General features: G+C 41.5%; 1 protein-coding gene across 1 annotated transcript; it reads left to right on the top strand.

Moving 5' to 3' along the window:
* The first annotated feature begins 15,424 nt into the window (after positions 1 to 15,424).
* Positions 15,425 to 19,540, top strand: Tob1 (transducer of ERBB2, 1). Its single transcript, XM_076870752.2, has 2 exons — positions 15,425 to 15,691; positions 17,600 to 19,540. Exon 2 carries the CDS (start codon positions 17,756 to 17,758, stop codon positions 18,788 to 18,790), a length of 1,035 nt encoding a protein of 344 aa, XP_076726867.1. The 5' UTR covers positions 15,425 to 15,691; positions 17,600 to 17,755; the 3' UTR covers positions 18,791 to 19,540.
* Positions 19,541 to 20,159: the final 619 nt, after the last annotated feature.

Below are 20,159 nucleotides of genomic sequence, written 5' to 3'. Positions count from 1 at the left end.
ACCCAACAACTCCTTGTCAATCCCTCTCTCCAGGAGGAAGGAGAGCAGGGAGGGAAGAATGGAAGGAGGAAGGGAGTGGGGGAAACTTGCCTGACACACCTGGGCAGGTTCCTCCATTACCTACAGAATAAAGTTCAATCCTCTTTTTGGTATGCAGAGCCCTTCCCAGGCTGGGCTCACCCACAGCCTTATCTCTGCCTCTCCCGACTCTGCCCTGCCAACCACGGAGTCTCCTCAGGCTTCTGTGGGCCTTTGGTCCGGAATGTTCTTTACCTTTCCTTGCCCACGAAAGGATACTACTCTCCCTTCAAGGGCTCCCACTGCTCTGCCATGCTGTCCCCACGTGCAGGCAAAGCCAGCCTCACCTGCCCCAGCCTCCCTGTTGCCCCTACCACCACCTATCTGATAGCTGGACCACCCACCCACTCACTCATTCACTCATTCATTTATTCATTTGTTTGTTCATTCAAAGGCTTATTGAGCACCCGCAGGAGCCAAGAGCTGTGATTAGTTCCAAGAACACCACAGGGAGCAAAGTAGACACAGTGCCCACCCTGCCCTGATGGACTTTATAGCTCTGTGGTGGAGACAGCTGTGGAGCAAATAAGAACATAGGAATTCAGATGGCAAATAGCCATGGGTTTACTCTAAGAATGAGGGTAGGGGCATGAAGGAGAGAATAACAGGGAAGGGGCTATTGAGGTGAGGGGCTGGCGAGAGGCTGCAGACAGAAGGACCAGCCCAAGCAAGGCCCCGACGTGGGTTCAAACATGGTGTTTGAGGAAGTAAAGGACGGTGGAGGGAGGTGTCAGCTCCGGGCTGTGCTGCATGCACAGTGGAGGACCCGATCCTCCTAGCAGTGAGGACTTTGGTCCTTATCCTCAAAGAAATGGGGGACACTACTCAGGTCCTCCAGTGGGGGTGGAGTATGGGGACATGTCTGAGTTTCATCTTTAAGAGGCTCCTCCCTCAGTGGTCACATGCAAAATGGGTCAGCAGTGGTGGCAAGAATGAAGGCGGGGAGTCAGGTGAGGGTGGGGACTTCAAGTGTCCTAGGGAAGAGATGTTCAGGGCCTGGACAGTGGTGGGCAGACTAAATCAACAGGAGGGCAGACTACCGGGCCCAGGGGTAAGTTGAAAATAGGGACAAAAGAGCAAAGGATGGCTCCCCAGCTTCTGGCTTGAGCCATGTCTGTCCCACGGGCCTGGGCTTGCTCAGTCTTCTATCTCCCTGACCTAACAGAGCATCTCAGAAAGAGTAGGCCCGTGGACATCGCTTGCAAAAGAAAAATCCATGCACAGAAACAGAACTTCACAAAAGGGCAAACTCTCTAAGGGGGTGCCATTTTAGCCAAATGGTTTATAGAATTTCCATGACAAAACCAGATCCCTTCCAAAGTGATAAATTTTATCAAAGTTCTTCCATTCTTCCCACCACCCCCCCCCCCCCATTATGGATAAGCGTCTATTTATCAGAACATTCAGCCTTTGGTTTTGGGGGATTGGCTTACTTTGCTTATCATGATATTCTCCAACTTGACCCATTTACCTGCAAATGCCATAATTTTATTCTCTTTTAATGCTGAGAAATATTCCATTATGTGTATACACCACCATTTCTGTATCCATTCATCTATCGAAGGGCATCTGAGTTGCTTCCACAGTTTAGCTATTGTGAATTGAGCTGCTATAAACATTGACGCAGCTGCATCACAATAAGTATGCTGATTTTTAAGTCCTTTGGGTATAGACCGAGGAGTGGGATAACTGAGTTAAATGATGGTTCCATTCCGTGTTTTCTAAGGAATCTCCATGCTGCTTTGATTGGTTGATTGATTGATTCTAATTAGGTATATATGACAGCAGAACATACTTTGACTCATTGTACACAAAGGGAGCACAACTTTTCCTGGAGTATCCCTTCTACTTTCCACTGGTAACAAATGAGTCACTACGACTAGCCCAGATTCAGTGTTCATCAGTTTTCCATTACTGTGACAAAATACCTGAGAAAAATAAACCTACAGGAGGAATGGTAAAAAAGAAAAAACAAAATGATAAAAAATAATGGGCTGGGGGATGTAGTTGACAGGTGAGAGACCAGTATGCTCTTCTCTCATTATATGTATGTATATGTGTATATTAAGTTGTAGATGGACATATACCTTTATTTTATGAGGTGCTGAGGATAGAACTTAGGGCCTCACACATATGAGGCACGTGCATCATTTCACTGAGCCACATCACAGCCCTCTTTGCTTTCTTTCTTTCTTTCTTTCTTTCTTTCTTTTTCAAAGAGATAATTTGAAGTAAAGAAAGCTCTTTGGAAACACACACTACCTAAACAAGAAAGTGAGCACCCAATATAAAGGATATAGAGATATGTAAAATATATAATACATAATGTATTTAATATTTTAATTGCAAAAGTAAATGTTCAGAACTCAAGTTATATGGGGAGAATTAAGTCAAAGTGATGTGCCCCTTCACCTGTCAGCAAAGCTACCCCTCACCCAAAGTGACCACTTTCTTCCTAAGCACTGATGTTTCAGTGTTTTACACCTTTAATAAAAATGAAATTACTCTCTTTTCTGCTGTTTTCTTATCTTCCCAGGATATCATAGTTCTATGGAAGCATGGCATACGTAGGGGCATGGCTCAGCCACAGGCTCTGGCATCAAATGGTCGGTTCAAATCCTAGGTCTGCCTCTTAGCTGAGTGATCTTAGATGAAGGATGGACTTCACTGTGCCTCAGCTTCCTCAGCCATAAAATGGCACTTCTTGGTATTTTCCTAATAGGGCTTTTTATTTTGTTTGGGAGGATTAATAGATGCAAAGCAGGAAGAAGGGGAAGAAGCAGAGGTAGAGTGCCTGCCTAGCAGGCAGCAGGCCCTGGTTTTGATCCTCAGTACTTTGAAAAAGAAATTAAACCTGGAAAGCAGGGAGAACACTGACTGATACATAGTATCTTCCCCATAAGTTATGGATCCATCCAATGGACAGCTACAAAGTATAAGATGTATCAAAATCTTTCAATCATTTCTCATTGATGGATAGTTAAGTTGCTTTTTTCCCCTTTGCAATTCTAAATGGTTCAAAAATAAGTGTCTTTAAAGAGACATCTTCTGTACACAGATTTTTATTTGCTCTACAAAACAATATCAATTTCCACTCCTAAAACAGTATCAATTTCCATTCTGGTGGTCATACTGAACCAAGGTGAACTCCTTTCACATTCAATGTGAACTCCTTTCCCATCACCCTTTGGTTAATACTAGCACTTAGCAATTTTTATTAAGTTCTATCAAACCAATGCATGAAACAAAATATCTGTTTTTATTTGTATTCTCCATGTTTTTAGTAAAATTGAGATATGAAACTTCTATCCCCTCAAATTGAAAACCAGTTGTCTCAACATCATTGTCCCTCACTAATTACAATTGCCATGTTTTTTGTAAGCTGATTTCTATTTATACAGGATGAATTTCAGGACCCTCTGTTGTTTCCTCATCCACTTGGCTATTCCTACAGCCATACCGTGTTGTTATTTTATCTCTTGAATCTTTGCTGTATTGTCTTGATATATGGTAGGAGGTACTCCTGTCATTATCTTCCCATTTCAAAATGTTCTGGGTTATTCTTGAGCACTTTCCAGATGAATGTCATTAGGAATTAATTTGGAAGAAGAGTGTGTCTTTTGAATACTGAGTCTTTTCATCTGACAATATAAGCACTTCCTCTATACATACGGAATTTGAATGCCTTTCAAAAATATTTTGTAGTTGACTTCATAATAAATCATGTATATTTCTCAATAATTTGTTTCTAGATTTCTTATCATTTATTATTAATGTAAATGGCATCTTTTTTTCCTGTTTCCTAATTTATTATTGATGTTGTGGAGGAAAACAATTATTTTTTGTATGTTTTCTAGCTGACCACTTTCTTTGTATTTTTATTTTGGTAGCAAGGATTTGAACCAAGGGTGCTTACCCACTAAGCCATATCCCCCTTCCTTTTTATTTTTTATTTTGTCTTGAGATTGAGATGGATTTTGGGGGTGTCAGGCTCATCTTACCCCACCAACCCTACCTGTAGTACTGGGGATGGAATGGGGTTTCATGCATCTTAGGCAAGCACTTTACCACTGAGCTAGTCCTCAGCCCTTTTTGTTTTGAGACAGGGGCTCACTAACTTGCTTAGGGGCTCACTAAATTGCTGAGGCTGGCTTTGAACTTGGGATCCTCCTGCCTGAGCCTCCCATGTGGCTGGGATTCCAGGTGTGTGCCATCGTGGCTGGCACCTTAACACCTTATAAAATTACTTAATAAGCTATTGGTCTCAGGTGGTTCTTGGTAAATAATCATATCATCTATAAACAGTCATTTTTTTCTCTTCTCATGTTGATATGTACCCATTATTTCCTTTCCTTACACCAGATAGTTATTAAATAAAAATGATGTATTATGTTAGTTGATCTAATATATCAGATGCCCTGACCCTGATGCCTTTAGTTCTTTGCTTCCTATTTTTCTCTCCATTCTTAACTTCTTCCTAGAATTTCTCTGTTGATCAATATCAAATCTCTTGGGAGTTTTTCTGCATGTCGTTTAACATTTTTTCATATGAACCGTACTGAGAATAGAATGACAATGATTTGGCCTTAAAATCCAAATGCCACTGAATATATGAAATCACCTGATGACTAATTCTCTAAGTATTGCCCAAATAATAACATTTAGCAGGTTAATGAAATAGCACATATTGGGAAAGGCACATTGGAATGCAAACCATCATATAGCAGAATGCTGAATTTGATGGAACTTGAACACTCACTTCACCAAATACTAATTATACATCTTGTGAATGGCATGGCCCAGGGCAGGTACCTACTGGCATGTTCTCATGGTAATGTAGATCTCTTGGAGCAACAGGACACACATCTGTGTAATATAGATATGCAGGGGTCGGGGGAGACAGCACACACTTTCATGCCAAATTGAATGATCTAGACAGTAAGTGCTATAGCACCCAGGGGTGGGGATGAGGGTTGTGGACATGGAGTTGCCTGTGTAGAAACCTAACTGTAGCTGACTTTGGCCCAAAAGGAGCTTATTATCAGCTCCTGGGCATCCGCTGCCACTGACGAACCACTCCAGGTTCTCTTGGCTTCACCTTCTCTCCCTCCAGCTGCCGCCACTGTGTCCAGATCTACACAGGCTCTGGCTGTATTGCCACGTGCACAGTTTGACAGCTCCTCACTTCACATAGTGTCTCTTGCTTCCTGCCTTGGGACTTCCCTGCTGACACCTGGTTGCAGGTCTCTACCTGGCTTCCAATATGTACAAACTGGAAATGTAGGAGAGTTCATGTCCCATGACAGGAATCCTTGACCAGTGGGAGATGACAACCAGAGGATACATTCTTCCCTGGTATATAGTTTATATGGCTCCTTGGGGCACCTGCCCACAGGATCAGCTGGCTCAGCGAGGCAACACTGAACTGGCTCTCTCTCCTTCTCTGTTTTGCTCTCTTTTGTTCTCGCTCCTGCTCCCTATAAAAGTGATAGTGCTGGGCTGGGGATGTGGCTCAAGCAGTAGCGCGCTTGCCTGGCATGCCTGCGGCCCGGGTTCAATCCTCAGCACCACATACAAACAAAGATGTTGTGTCCACCGAGAACTAAAAAATAAATATTAAAAAATTCTTTCTCTCTCTCACTCTCTCTTAAAAAAAAAAAAAAAGTGATAGTGCTAAGCCCTTCACCTCTGCTTATTTAGGCACTTAGGTAAAGACACTCTGTAGAGCTGACCTAGGCTTGAAGGCTGTTTCCAGGCCCTGGTTTTCTCCATGTTTGTCCTGGGTTAGTTCATTCTCTGGCTGACTCTCTGCTTGTGGTACTCAAAATGGCCCTACAGGCTTCAATAATGGAGTCCTTCAGGTTTGTATTTCATGAGAAAGAGTCCTTATCCTGATACTTCAAATAGGAAGTCCCAGAACTGGATATTATTGGCTCTGATTGGCCTGATTAGGACAACGGCCAACCTTGAACTCAGGAGAATGCCGGGGTCCCTATGGAAGCCCAGGGATGGAGAGTGGGAGAGGGATGAAGCCTTAAATGAAACTCAGGACTATTGCTGGAGGAAAGGGGAATGTCTAATAATGACAGGAAAGGTAGCTAGTAAAAACCAACCTTCCTGGAGCCTTGATAAAATTATCTGTTCAGAAAGTTTTTAGATTTTCCAGAAACCAAAAGCTTTTGACTTATACCCTGCCACAGAATTGTCTCCTTTTATTTTGTTCCCAGGTGGGTCTCCATGAAGGGTCCATTTCTTCCCTGAAAGACAATATTTCATCTTCAGAATCACCAAATAATGGAAGAATATTCCATTGAGTGATAAAATTAGGTCGAGCAATTGAATAGTCACTGACGGGGCAATACCTGGGTGTTAAGTACTGTACTAGGCTCTAGGGGTTTGGAGCTAAATATGTTTCAAACAGAATTCCAATAATGTCATCTTCCTATTTAAAAAGATCACTCAACATCTTTCCATCCATTAAAAGGCAAAATTTCAAATTTCCTAATAAAAGGCCCTCAGTAATCTGCCTTTTGCCCACCACTAATCATCCTCTCAATTCTCACTTCTGACCCCTATTACACCAGCCACTCTGGACCATTTTCCTTTGCCTAATTATTCTGTGTTCTTTCGTTGGCTTAGGCAGCCCATATAGCAAAGCCATTAGTCAGTCAATATTGATTGATTGCAAGGTACAATAAATTTGTGAGCAAAGGTGCAAAGAAGAATAAGACCCTGCTCTTAAAACAAAACCAAACCTTAGAATTTAACATAAGAGATAGGACATAAAAACCTGGAAAGCCAGACAAACTAATAATTAAATAACAACCTAAAACACCATTGAAAGGCAATTTGAAGGTGGAAATGAGAGAGCTGCAGACACTGTATAGGACAGAAGAAAGGGTTAATAATACTCATTTGCAGTTTAAAAGTAATGTCACATATTTTCTTTCTTGAGCTAAATCAAATGGAATCTGAGTTTCTGCCAGATATGAGAAGCAAGAAGGAAGAGGAGGAGGAGGAGGAGGGGAAGGGGAAAATAGGGAGGGAAGGGAGGAGGAAGGAAGAAAATAACATCTATGTAGGGCTCAGCAGTTCCAAAGCATTTTCACAGGCATCACCTCATTTGATTCTCACACAGCCCCAAGGATAATTATTGCTTCTATTTATTACATGAGGGCTGAGACTCGGAGCAGCCATACTTAGCTAATATCTGGTAGAGCAAGACTCCAACACAAATCCTCTCATTTCAAGCTCATATTTTTCTACTATGCCCCACTATATCTGAGAAGTGAGGAAGCAGGAATCACGTTGGAATCTCTTATGTTGCTGTTAGAACATGCAAAGTCTTAAAAGTCAAAAGGGAATATTTTAAGTAGTTACCAGCAAACAGTGTAAAATGTGGTAGAAAGGTCAAGGAGAAAAAGGCCTGAGTAAAAATCATTAGAACTGTTTTTGTTTTGTCCCTTTAAAAAACAAACAACTCATTCATTGATAACCTTTGAGCCAGTCAGAATGTTATAAAGTGAATCAGTAAGTTGGAAACCAAGGTTCTAGGCATCCAAATACATATTTAAAACACTTGGGCAAATTTTAGAATGACATTTTTAATATACCTTGAACATATATAAAATGCTTTTACAAATTGAAGAGAAACACACAAAGACCCTAACAGAAATGTGGAAAAAAGGAATGAATAAATGTCACAGAAATAGCCATGTGCAGCGGCACATGCTTGTAATCCCAGCTATTTCAGAAGTTGAAGCAAGAATATCCCAAATTCAAGACCAACCTGAGAAATTATTGAGACCCCATCTCATAAGAATAATGAAAAAAAATTAAAAAGACTGGGGATGTAGCTCAGTGGTAGAGCCTTGTCTAGAATATGCTCTGGGTTTAATTCCCAGTACTGAAGGGGGGGGGAGGGAGAGGGGGAGAGAGAGAGAGAGAGAGAGAGAGAGAAAGAAAGAAAGAGAGAAATCACAGAAACAGTAATATAGAGAGCTGATAATGTATGTGAAAATATATTTACCCTACATGTAATAAAAAAATTAAAACAATAAGGAGATATCATTTTACTTATCATATTAGCCAAGAATAGAAAAAAAAAAAGTTTGGTAGGCAATACCAACTAGGAATGAATTGAGACTGAAATGAGTCTATAATTGGAATGTGAAATAATATAATCTTTCTGGCAAGTGGATTGCCAGTGTGTGTTAAGAGCTTTAAAAAATATCCCTTCCCAGCCTGGGGATATAGGTCAGTGGTAAAACACTCACCTAACATGTATTTCAAGAAAAAAAAAAAAAGTTAAAATGGATAGAGACTGGGGTTGAACACTTGCCTAGCTAGCATACATGAGGCCTTGGATTCTATCCCCAGTACTGCAAAAAAAAAAAAAAAAAAAAAAAAAATAATGTATATATAATATGTATAATAATGTGTATTATTATATATATTATATCATATTATATATTGTTTTTGTGTATATTTATATATATGTATATATATATATATGTGTGTGTGTGTGTGTGTGTGTGTGTGTGTGTATATATATATATATATATATATATATATGTTTGTATATCCCAATATATCCCTTCTCTTTAATCTGGTAAATTCACTTACAGAATCTGTACCAAGGAAATAATCAGAGATATGGTTAAAGATTTCCATATAAAAATAAAATTTTCTTCTGGGCATCTTTTTTGGACTGAGGATTAAACCAGGGGTGCTTAACCACTAATCTACATCTCCAGCCTTTTTTATTTTTTGTATTTTAAGATAGGGTCTCTCAAAGTTGTTTAGGGCCTCACTAAGTTGCTGAAGCTGGCCTCAAACTTGTGATCATCCTGCCTCAGTCTCCAGAGTCTCTGAGATTACAGGCATGAAACTACCATTCTTTTTTTTTTTTTTTTTTTGCATTTATGGGAAATTTATTCTGTTCCAGAATAATGTAAAAAACAGAATAAGTAATCACTGTTAAAAATGTTTACAGTTCTTAAAATTCTGTATTACCTAGGAAATAGAAGGATGAAGATAGTTTTGAAAACTATTTCTTGAAAAACATTTGTTAGTTGAGAAACAAAATCATTGGAAACTTTGAATAGTTAAGTGAAATAAATAAGATGAAATTTTAACTGAGGTACAATTAACATAGCCAGAGCAAAGAAGTTTTTTTGGTTATTAAGTACATGTAGTATTCTTTAAATGGGCAGAATTGAAAATTGTTAGCCCACATAATTTAGCTTTTTTTTTTCTGTTTTATTTATTTATTTATTTATTTTTATTGTTGGTTGTTCAAAACATTACATAATTCTTGATATATTTCACACTTTGATTCAAGTGGGATATGAACTCCCATTTTTACCCCGTATACAGATTGCAGGATCACATCAGTTACACATCCATTGATTTACATATTGCCATACTAGTGTCTGTTGTATTCTGCTGCCTTTCCTATCCTCTACTATCCCCTCTCCCGCCTCCCCTCCCCTCTTCTCTCTCTACCCCCTCTACTGTAATTCATTTCTCCCGCTTATATATTTTTTCCCTTTCCCCTCACTTTGTATGTAATTTTGTATACCCCTGAGGGTCTCCTTCCATTTCCATGCAATTTCCCTTCTCTCTCCCTTTCCCTCCCACCTCTCCTCCCTGTTTAATGTTAATCTTCTTCTCATGCTCTTCCTCCCTACTCTGTTCTTAGTTACTCTCCTTATATCAAAGAAGACATTTGGCATTTGAAACTACCATTCTTGGCATGTTTGTTTTTAAGATAGAATTTCAACAACTTACATGTCCAGCAATGGTTAAATAAATGATTCTAAATCTATAGAATGGAATATGATATGCAGTCATTAAAAATTACCATATGAAAAAATATTTAATATTGGGGGAAATAGGACTAATGTAATGTTAAAATACTGCAGGAAACAAAAATGTGTATGTGATGGAAACTCATTCAGAAAGAGGTGGAGCAGGATGCACGATTATCATAGTTCAGTGAGATTAAACGTGTTTGATATTTTCTTTTTACTCCCTGTGTGTTCCAAACTTTCTATAATGAGTTATTTCCAGGCCTTATAATGAATGATTTCCAGGCTTTATAATGAAAAAGAAGCTGATATTTTATACTGGGAAAAAAAAACTTAATTTTGATTTTTTTTTTAGAATCAGGTTCAGGTTTCCTTAAAAGATGTTAAATTGGTGTTTTTTACTGGGGATAGTTTCAGTTGGGAGTCATAGAACACTTAATGTGGTTTAAAAAGCAAACCAGACCTAGGCAGTTACTTGCATTCATGAGAGCTCCTATCTCTGTGATTAACTTGATTTTTTTTTCATGCTTGTAAGAAGGCTTCGAAAGCTCTTGCCATCAGATTCATGTTCAAGGCAGGAAGAAGGTGAAAGTGCCCCAGTGACAATTTTTAAAAATGATCCCAGACTCTTTGACATTTTCCCTTGAGAGGTAGGAGTATGTCCTCTCCTTTTGAATTGACTTGCCCAACAGAGCATGGTGGAAGCCGTGCTTTGTGGCTTCTGAGGCTGGGCCATAAAAGATCATGCAGCTTCCACGTGGCTTTCCTAGAAGCTCTCTCTTGGGAAGCCTTCATCATAGCTGCCTTGGCTATGCTGTGAGAAGCCCAGGGGGAGTGCAGAGTTCTTGCACAGTTGCTGGTAGCAATGGCAATAGTGCCGACTGAGCCCAGGTGCTAGACATGTGCATGAAGAAGCTTCCAGACCTATGTTGTCCCTTCCAGAAGCTGCTGTCCACATGTGGTTATTAAAAGATAAATTTAATTAAAATGAAACACTAAAAATTCAGTTCCTCAGTCATACTGGCCACATTTCAAGTGCTCAGTAGCCACATGTAGCAAGCACACTGGGCAGCACAGATGTAGCATATTTCACCATTGGAGGAAGTTCTGTTACACAGGTCTGCTCCAGATGAGTCTACCCAGCTGAAGTTCCAGACATTGTGGAGTGGAGACAAGCCCAAGTCCCCTGTCTGAATTCCTACCTTCCAGGATCCAAGAGCATAATAAAAGGAGTATCTGGGATAGCTTGTTATGCAGTAATAGCAACTGGTGCAAACCACTTTGATAAGAAAAGCAAAGCTTTCTCTAAAACCATTCCAACTGACTTCTGATTATGTGTCATTGGTAGAACAGTGTCACAATGCCACCCCTACGCAATGAAGCCTAGGAAAGCACACTTAGCTCTTATAGCCTCTTTAATCAGGAAAACAAGGGGAAGTGGATGGGAGCATGGGAAAATGGTAAGTTAGCAAGTATCTGCCATAATTGGTTATATATATATATAACTATATTCTAATATATATATAACTATTCTATTTTGGTAAGCAGAGCTGCATATTAACATATGCAAACCATGTTTTAAATGTATTTAAAGTACTCTAATAACATTCACTCACAGAGGACTTTAAATAAATGTTCTTTGTACTTAGAATGTTGTGAACACTATATCACTTCTAGAATCTGCACTATAATCTCTTGCTAAAATCAAAATCCTCATTCTTGGCTAATGGAAAGTAACTTCAAGATTTCGGTTGGACTTTTGTTCATCATGATAACAGGGAGTGAATGAGTTTTAAAAAGACATTTTCCTTTCAGACCAAGTTCCTTCAGTTTAATTGCTTGTTCCAAAGATAAATGGATTTGTTGAATGTTATCTAGTTATCTTTAATTGCACAGATCTGTGCACCAGTCTGTTCTGAGGAACGTATGACGCTCTTCTACAGACTTGAGTAGAAGCCACAGGAAACCACACTGAGGTTTCTTTAGACAAGTGTATTGCTTTCCTTTGAGGAATGATTAGGAAAGAAATGGTTTATTTGATTTTTAATAACTCCATGGTTAGTTTATAATTTTTTATTAATTTAAATGCTATGGTTTGTGTTGCATGACTATCTACAAAGAAATGAATAACAACATTATATTTGTGTAGGGGATTATTTCCAAATAAAGGTAAGGGTAGGTTCTCTAGAACTAAAGTGAGTCTTAGTAAATACACACCATGTTTATACTTGTATGGCCATTCTCCTGTAAGCCCATCTTAGTTGACAAAGAAACAGAATGAGAAGTAGAAAATATAGGGCAGATGTCTCTCAGAATTAAAGAAGCGGGGGTGTATTGTGTGTAAATAAAGGTGCTTTCAAGAACTGTGTTTTACAATGATATTGGAATTTGTTTCCCAAACAATTCTAATCTTTTTGTAAGGTACCTCTAGGATTCCTGTGGGATGCAAAAAGAAGGATTGTGATTTCTAGTGATCACCATTTGCTCAGAAAAAGCAATATCTCTTGATTTTGATACTACTTAGAGTCTAATACCAAATGCTTTTTTCTCTATAAATCTAAATAATCATTTAACAGTCAACTTTCCTGCACAATTCCAAAGTAAATTATTAAATAGGTATTAGCCATATTAGGGGTTATTTAAAGTTCAAAACTTGTATTACAAAAAAAAAAAAAAACTTGTATGCCTCATGACTTATAATGTTCAAAAACCAGGAAACTGTTTCCTTTTTTAATTTGCAATCCATATTTGAAAAAGAAATATATCCTTAGTTTTAAATGTGGATTAAAAAAGATAAATGGATGTTAGAAATTATCTAACTCAATTTTTTATACATGAGAAAACTAAAAGTTGATAGAAACTGATGTGATACCAAATTTCCCAATACCTATACTTCAGTACTTTTTTCCAGAATGCCACAGGGCCTTAATGTGTGGGGAAGGTGTGTGTTTATATTTATATTGGCTTGATAACCTCTCATACCCTTGAACTAAGCCACAATAATTCATACACTTTTGACATCTAAATTTATGACTCAGAAATTCAATTTACTGCTATTGATATTTAATCAGTACCCAATGGCTGCTCTAGTATTTTATACCTGGGATTATAGATTGAAGACATTCAGAAAAGAAAACCTGTGCCTTTCTTTTAGAGAATTCTTGAAAAGTATAGATAAGCTTAAAATTATGATTCATCTATTTTCAGTTAGACATTTTAATCTCAGCCAAGCCTAATATGCTCCCTAATTATAGTGATGTATTTTCTAAATAACAAATCCAGACACATGGCCCAACACATGGTCCTACAATTCAGAATGTTGGGTACAGTAAAATTATTTGCTTAATGGTAAGAAATTATGCTTCTGGGGCACTCAAAAAAAATCAAGGGTTTCTCTTGGTAAGCCATTCTCAAAATATCTTACCTAGTTTCTTGCAATTTTTGTGCACAACTAATTATAAAATTAAAAATGACTCACTTTTATTGCAAATAGAATTAATGTTCATTGTAGAAAACCAAAAAACATACCGATGAACGAAAAGAAGAAAACAGTGAGCGAATAATTTATATTATAAAGTATTTCAGTGCTGGGGAAAGAGCATTTTAACTTAAAACACTTGCCATATTTTCACAATTCGATTCCACTTTCTGTCTACAACTAAAAGCCCCAAACATTAAAAATAAATCAGAATTTAGAGACACTGAGTAAAGCTTCTATGTTCTTGCCCCTGCCCCCCCCCAAAAAAAACACTGAGTTTTAGGAGACCCCTCCCCACCCTCTGTCCACTCCACAAATCCATCTTCCCTCCCCTCCTCACATGCACTGAGACTTTAGAAATATCCTTTCTCAACGTGGTTTCCTCTAAGAGGGGAGGCGAGAGGGCACGAGAGAGTCAGTCGGAGTGGAGAAGGGTGCATCCAGGCTTTGCGTACATTAGATGAAAAGCCTTTTAGGCCCCACGCATAAAGCGGGTTTGTGCCCGAGGAGCCCAGCTGCTCTACACAGGCCCGCCCCGCGGACACCCCACTCCACGGTGAGTTGCGATTGAACTTCCTTATAAGCAGATTAAGAATGCAGGCCTCGCAGTTTTAAGGGGAAGGCGGCACCCCAACTGTGTTTTTCCAGGAAGCGCTCCCTAAGTGCAGAAGACGGGGGAAAAGGGAAGGCCAGGCGATGGGCGTTTCATTCATTGCTTCTCTTTCTCCCCCTTTCCTCCTTGGCACCCCCCTAGACTTTCTCTCCCCTTTTCCCAGTCCGAGTTTGACGTCCGTCTCCTAGAAACCAGGCAGCCAATCGCCTGGTTGCTAAGGGACCCGGGCGGCCAATCAGGCGTCGTTGCTACCTGTGAGTAATATTTTTAGCCGAGGGGGACGCCCCATTCCACTCCCAATGTAACTTTGTGAATTTCTCGGCTGCAGGTTGTGGAAAAAAGGCGCCCCCCCTCCCTTGAGTCTCCTTTTCCCCCCATTCCCTAGACACCCGCACATGGTTCAGCCGAAAATTATCTTTACACGCGCATCACAGGAAGGCACAGTGTTTATTCTGTGCATCTGTGTTAAAGCCCTGGAAATGAATAGGTATATATATAAACCCCCCACACACACACATACATACGCAGTTTGGCATCGTGTTGCCACACCCTGGGCCCGGAGGCCTGGGCTGGGACATTTGGAACAAAACGTGACTCTTCTTACACTTTCAAGCCACCCCCATCTCCGAGCTGCCGCCGGGTCGCACGGGGAGATCTGAGGTGGCACTGCAGAGGCAGTTAAACTGTCACCTGGGCGGGAGGAGCGGCGAGGTGGCCTCCCTTCCCCACCCCCAGCCCGGCACGGCAGCTTTGGGTTCTGCAGTTGCCACTCTACGGCAGTTGGCCTAGGCCCTGCAGGGATTAATATTCAATGAATCGGGTGCACGCTTCTCAGTCACAGTTTTGCCTTTTCTCTAGACTCCGCTGAGGTGGGCTGGAGTCCGACCTGGTAGCCCGTCCACGAGTGGGATTTTCCTGGGCACAGTCCTACTCGGATAGGGCATTTTTGTGTACACTCTCCCCTCCCGCTCCAGGACTTGAGCTCTCCCCCGCCGCTCCGCCACCTGCTCCACTCCCCTCCCCCTTCTCCCCCGCGCTCACCGCCTCACGGAGCGTCAGAGCCCCGCTCCACCCCTTTCGCCTGTATTGGCACGTCTCTCCTCCAATCCCTTTCCAAATTTTCTCTTAATCCCGCCCACGCTCTCTCCAGGTCGTGGGCTCATTGGCCATCTCGCATACAGGGGGTGTGGCCTTCCCCACCCCGGTCGTCCACCGCCCGTCAGTACCAGGGCAGGCGGGACTTGGCCAATGGCGTCGGGGGGCAGGGCAGGGGCGGAACCAGCAGCTAGGGTCCGGAGTGCGGAGAGGAGAGGGCGGGGAATGGTTACGCCGCCCCGAGTTGTGTGACGCGGACGGGCGCGCGCACCCCCACGGAGGGGATGGGGGGCAGGGAGGAGAATATAAAACGAGAGGCGGGGCGCGCGCCGCGGCAGAAGGAGCGAAGCTCTGGCCCGGCGCGGAGTGGGCGCAGTACGGGGACGCTGGGCCGGGGCACCGGGCTGTGTGAAGTGAGCGCGCTCACCTGACCCTGATCCCCGCCACCCCGAGCCAGAAACGGCGAGCTCCTGAGGCCCTCCCGAGGCCTTCGTTCCCCATCCGGCGGCAGCGACCTCTTGCACCCAGCCAGCTCGCCGCTCCCGACCCTCTCGTGCCCCCGCCCTGCCTCCCCTTCTCCCCAGCCCAGCCGTGGGTCTGTGGCGGACGCAGCCCGTAAGTATCGCGGAGCGACGGACGGGGCGACCCGGGTCGGGAGCCGGAGCCGAGGCAGCAAGGGAGGGGCTGCAGTGTCGTCGAGCCCCGGGGCTCTGGGATGACGGCGTCGCTGTCCGGGCGCGGAGGGGCGGCAGCTGCCGGGACCCAAAGGGAGCGGCTCCGGGGGCCCGGCCCGAGGCTTGGGGCTCGGCCCGGACCGGGTGGGTGATCGGCGGAAGGCGGCCTGGGCAAGCTGACGGGAGTCGGGGGTTGGGGCGCCCGGGAGGAGCGGCGAGCTCGCGGGGCGCGCTGGGGTCCGAGGGGCGGGTGGCCGCCCAGGCCGAAAATGGTGTCGGGGACCGGTGCTTCCCCGGGCGCTGGCCGGGTCCCAGGCGCCTGGGGCGGGGGGCGGGGAGCGGCGGGTCAGGTTACGGCGGGGGAGGGGAGCGGCTGTCCCGGCTGCAGCCGGCGCCCCGACCTGCCCGGGGCCCGCTGCCCGGCCGCGAGAGGTTGCCTTTCCATTTCCCGTGGCGGTCCCCCTCCAACAGCAGGCTCGTACTCTTTCTCCTCCTCCTCCACCTCCTCTTGCTGTTGCTGCTGCCGTAGCGCTTGGGCTCCCAAGGCTGTGAGCAGAAATCTAATGAGACCCAACTAGCTGTTTATGTAATTCTTCACACTCCTGACTTAAGGCGTTGCTTGAAACTATCTTCCACCGAGCCTGAATCTCGCCCGGCTGCACCTTCAAGCAATTGAGCCTAATCAGCTGCCTTTGCCGACACTCGGGTTTGGCTTGGAAAGTGTTTGTAGTTTGGGGGCAGCCAGGGATTCTTTTCCCTTTGTCACCGCCAGTATGGAAAATGGAACAGACGGATTAATACCAACTTGATTTTTAAATGTCCTTTTTAATCAACCTCGGTGTACAAATAGATCTCCTTTGCAAATATCTTCTGTTTGCCCTTGTTCTTTTCTTATCCCCACCCAGTGCTGATCCAGCAAACGTTTAAAGGTCGACCTTATCATACATGTCTCTCTGGGCTGTTTTCTTATCCAGAGAGGGAGGGACGTAGCTTTTAAAATCGGAATAAAACTGAGAAACCCTGCCCTTTAAACAGAATAATCAATAAGAGTTTTTAAGTTGATCGTTGTTTTTGTTATACTTGCTGCTTAAGAGGCATTTCAGATTTGGGAAAATACATGCTGAAAAGGAAAAAAAGAAGCACAAAGAAGTGCAACTATTACATTGTGTGTTCTTAGTGTGTTTTAAGGCCACAACCATACGGAATAACTTGGTTCGTAATTATTAGGGTGACAGTTCATTTAGGATAGAGTACTTTTAATTTGGCATCATGAACTTCAAAAATTAAAATAATTTTTCTAACTTTTCAAATTTCTAAATTTCTAATATTGAAGAGCAGATTTAAACAAGATATGTCCAAAATGAACAAAAATATAGGATTCACTTCAAAATTGATGAAAAGGAATAAAAATTAATGACCAGAAAAAAAAATTAATGACCAGCTTCTTAAAGTGGCACATTTATACATGGGAGTGGATGGGCCAGTGGGCATGTCCATTACACTTTCCAGCAAATATTATTGTGAGACTTGAGGAAAGGAAAAGAAAGAACACTTAACAAATATACCGGAGATGTTTTTCTTCTTAATATTCTACTCAGAAAAGGAAAATAAGTTTTTTTAAAATACTGTTTTAACTGCAAATCTACCTTTTCCTATGAGACTTTGAACTTTAAGTTTTTTATTGTGTATTCCTTTATTTCTACTGAGTATATTTTCCAGGTTTTCCAGCCTATTAGATCTTTTCAAAAGTGAAATTACTCTAGGGATTAAACAAAAAAGGTCATGGGAGTTACATTACATTTATCTTATTTGGACATGTTTGCTTTTGTTTTGTTTTGTTTTCTTAAAGGAACAAGACCACTCAAGGTGAAGGATAACCTACTAATACCAGCACTTTGAATGAGAATTTGTTTCTCTGCCACAAACTGAACTTTTTTTTTTTTTTTTTTTTTTTGGTGTGTGTGTGGAGGAGTTGAAACGAACCTAACTTTGTGGCATAGCAGCTATGCAGCTTGAAATCCAAGTAGCACTAAATTTTATTATTTCATATTTGTACAATAAGCTTCCCAGGAGACGTGTCAACATTTTTGGTGAAGAGCTTGAAAGACTTCTTAAGAAGAAATATGAAGGGCACTGGTATCCTGAAAAGCCATACAAAGGATCAGGGTTTAGATGTATACACGTAGGGGAAAAAGTGGACCCAGTGATTGAACAAGCATCCAAAGAGAGTGGTTTGGACATTGATGATGTTCGTGGCAATCTGCCACAGGATCTTAGTGTTTGGATCGACCCATTTGAGGTTTCCTACCAAATTGGTGAAAAGGGACCAGTGAAGGTGCTTTATGTGGATGATAATAATGAAAATGGATGTGAGTTGGATAAGGAGATCAAAAACAGCTTTAACCCAGAGGCCCAGGTTTTTATGCCCATAAGTGACCCAGCCTCTTCAGTGTCCAGCTCTCCATCGCCTCCCTTTGGTCACTCTGCTGCTGTAAGCCCTACCTTCATGCCCCGGTCCACTCAGCCTTTAACCTTTACCACTGCCACTTTTGCTGCCACCAAGTTCGGCTCTACCAAAATGAAGAATAGTGGCCGGAGCAACAAGGTTTCTCGTACTTCTCCTATCAACCTCGGCCTGAATGTGAATGACCTCTTGAAGCAGAAAGCCATCTCTTCCTCAATGCACTCTCTGTACGGGCTGGGCCTGGGTAGCCAGCAGCAACCACAGCAGCAGCAGCAGCAGCAGCCATCCCAGCCGCCGCCACCACCACAGCAGCAGCAACAGCAGAAAACCTCTGCTCTTTCTCCTAATGCCAAGGAATTTATTTTTCCTAATATGCAGGGTCAAGGTAGTAGTACCAATGGAATGTTCCCAGGTGACAGCCCCCTTAACCTCAGTCCTCTCCAGTACAGTAATGCCTTTGATGTATTTGCGGCCTATGGTGGCCTCAACGAGAAGTCTTTTGTAGATGGCTTGAATTTTAGCTTAAATAACATGCAGTATTCTAACCAGCAATTCCAGCCTGTTATGGCTAACTAAAAAAAAAAAAAAAAAAGTGTATCGTACAAGTTAAAATGCACGGGCCCAAGGGGACTTTTTTCACCTCCTTGAGATTTCTTTTTTTTTAAGCTTATAGTAAGGATACATTCAGGCTTGGTTACAAAAATAAAACATGCATCATTTTTCATTTGCCAACCAAGCACAAAGTTCTTTTATACTGACTGTATATTTTAAAGTATACTCTCAGATATGGCCTCTTACAGTATTTAAGATATAGCAAGGACATGGCTGATTTTTTTTTTTTTATAAAAAAATAGCACTAATAAGTGGGTTTATTGGTCTTTTCTAATTGTATAATTTAATTTAGTACAAAGTTTGTAAAATATCAGAGGATATATATATTGTTTCTACGACATGGTATTGCATTTATATCTTTTTACTACAGTGATCTGTGACAGCAGCAGCTTCATGTTGTATTTTTTTTACTGAAATTGTAAAATATCCATCTTAAAGACATCAACTATTCTAAAAATTGTGTACAGGATATTCCTTTAGTGGTGGAATTAAAATGTACGAATATTTGCTTTTTCAAAAAAATGTATTTTCTGTTAAAGGTTTAAAGATTTTTGCTATATATTATGGAAGAAAATGTAATCGTAAATATTAATTTTGTACCTATATTGTGCAATACTTGAAAAAAACGGTATAAAAGTATTTTGAGTCAGTGTCTTACATGTTAAGAGGGACTGAAATAGTTTATATTAAGTTTGTATTAAAATTCTTTAAAATTAAAAATGCCTACTGTGTGTGGTCTTTGTTTTTAAGCCTTTTGCTAAAGATAGTAGCTGGAGTTATGTTGTAAATTCTTTTTTTTTTTTTTTTAGTTGTAGTTAGACACAATACCTTTATTTGCTTTCATGTGGTGCTGAGGATCGAACCCAGGGCCTCGTGCTTGCTAGGCAAGCACGCTACCACTGAACCACAACGCCAGCCCTTATGTTATAAATTCTAATGATAAAGAAAGTTCTGACTCATTGAATCACAAAGGAATAATGGAAGCAATTGCTCTTCTAGTGCATCAGATAGTGGTTTGCCACATAAAAAGTTGTCCTACCAAAACTATGTAGCCTGGCCAGTGCTTGGGACAGCATTATTTGTTAGCAACCCTCAGTCCATGTTTGTCTCCCCACAATGGAGATATGTTAAGACTACTTAACCCTATTTTATAGCAAATTTTTAAAAGTCATGCTGATCTCTGAGAGTAAAGTGATATGATGAAGTTTACTCATGTAATAGAGGATTTATTTGAAATGCATATGGAAAGCCCATAGTATCAATTTTCTGTTTTGTAATGAATAGTTCGATAGTTCGGAACACTTGGACAAAGCAGCTGACCTAACTTTAAAAA

Source organism: Callospermophilus lateralis, chromosome 11, assembly GCF_048772815.1.
Source record: "Callospermophilus lateralis isolate mCalLat2 chromosome 11, mCalLat2.hap1, whole genome shotgun sequence".
NCBI classification, from domain to species: Eukaryota; Metazoa; Chordata; class Mammalia; order Rodentia; family Sciuridae; genus Callospermophilus; species Callospermophilus lateralis.
This window is presented reverse-complemented; position numbering and strand designations above follow the sequence as displayed.

What these genes read in the sequence shown, in the direction of transcription:
- Tob1 (XM_076870752.2), top strand. Translation starts at nt 17,756, where the DNA reads ATGCAGCTTGAAATCCAAGTAGCACTAAATTTTATTATTTCATATTTG.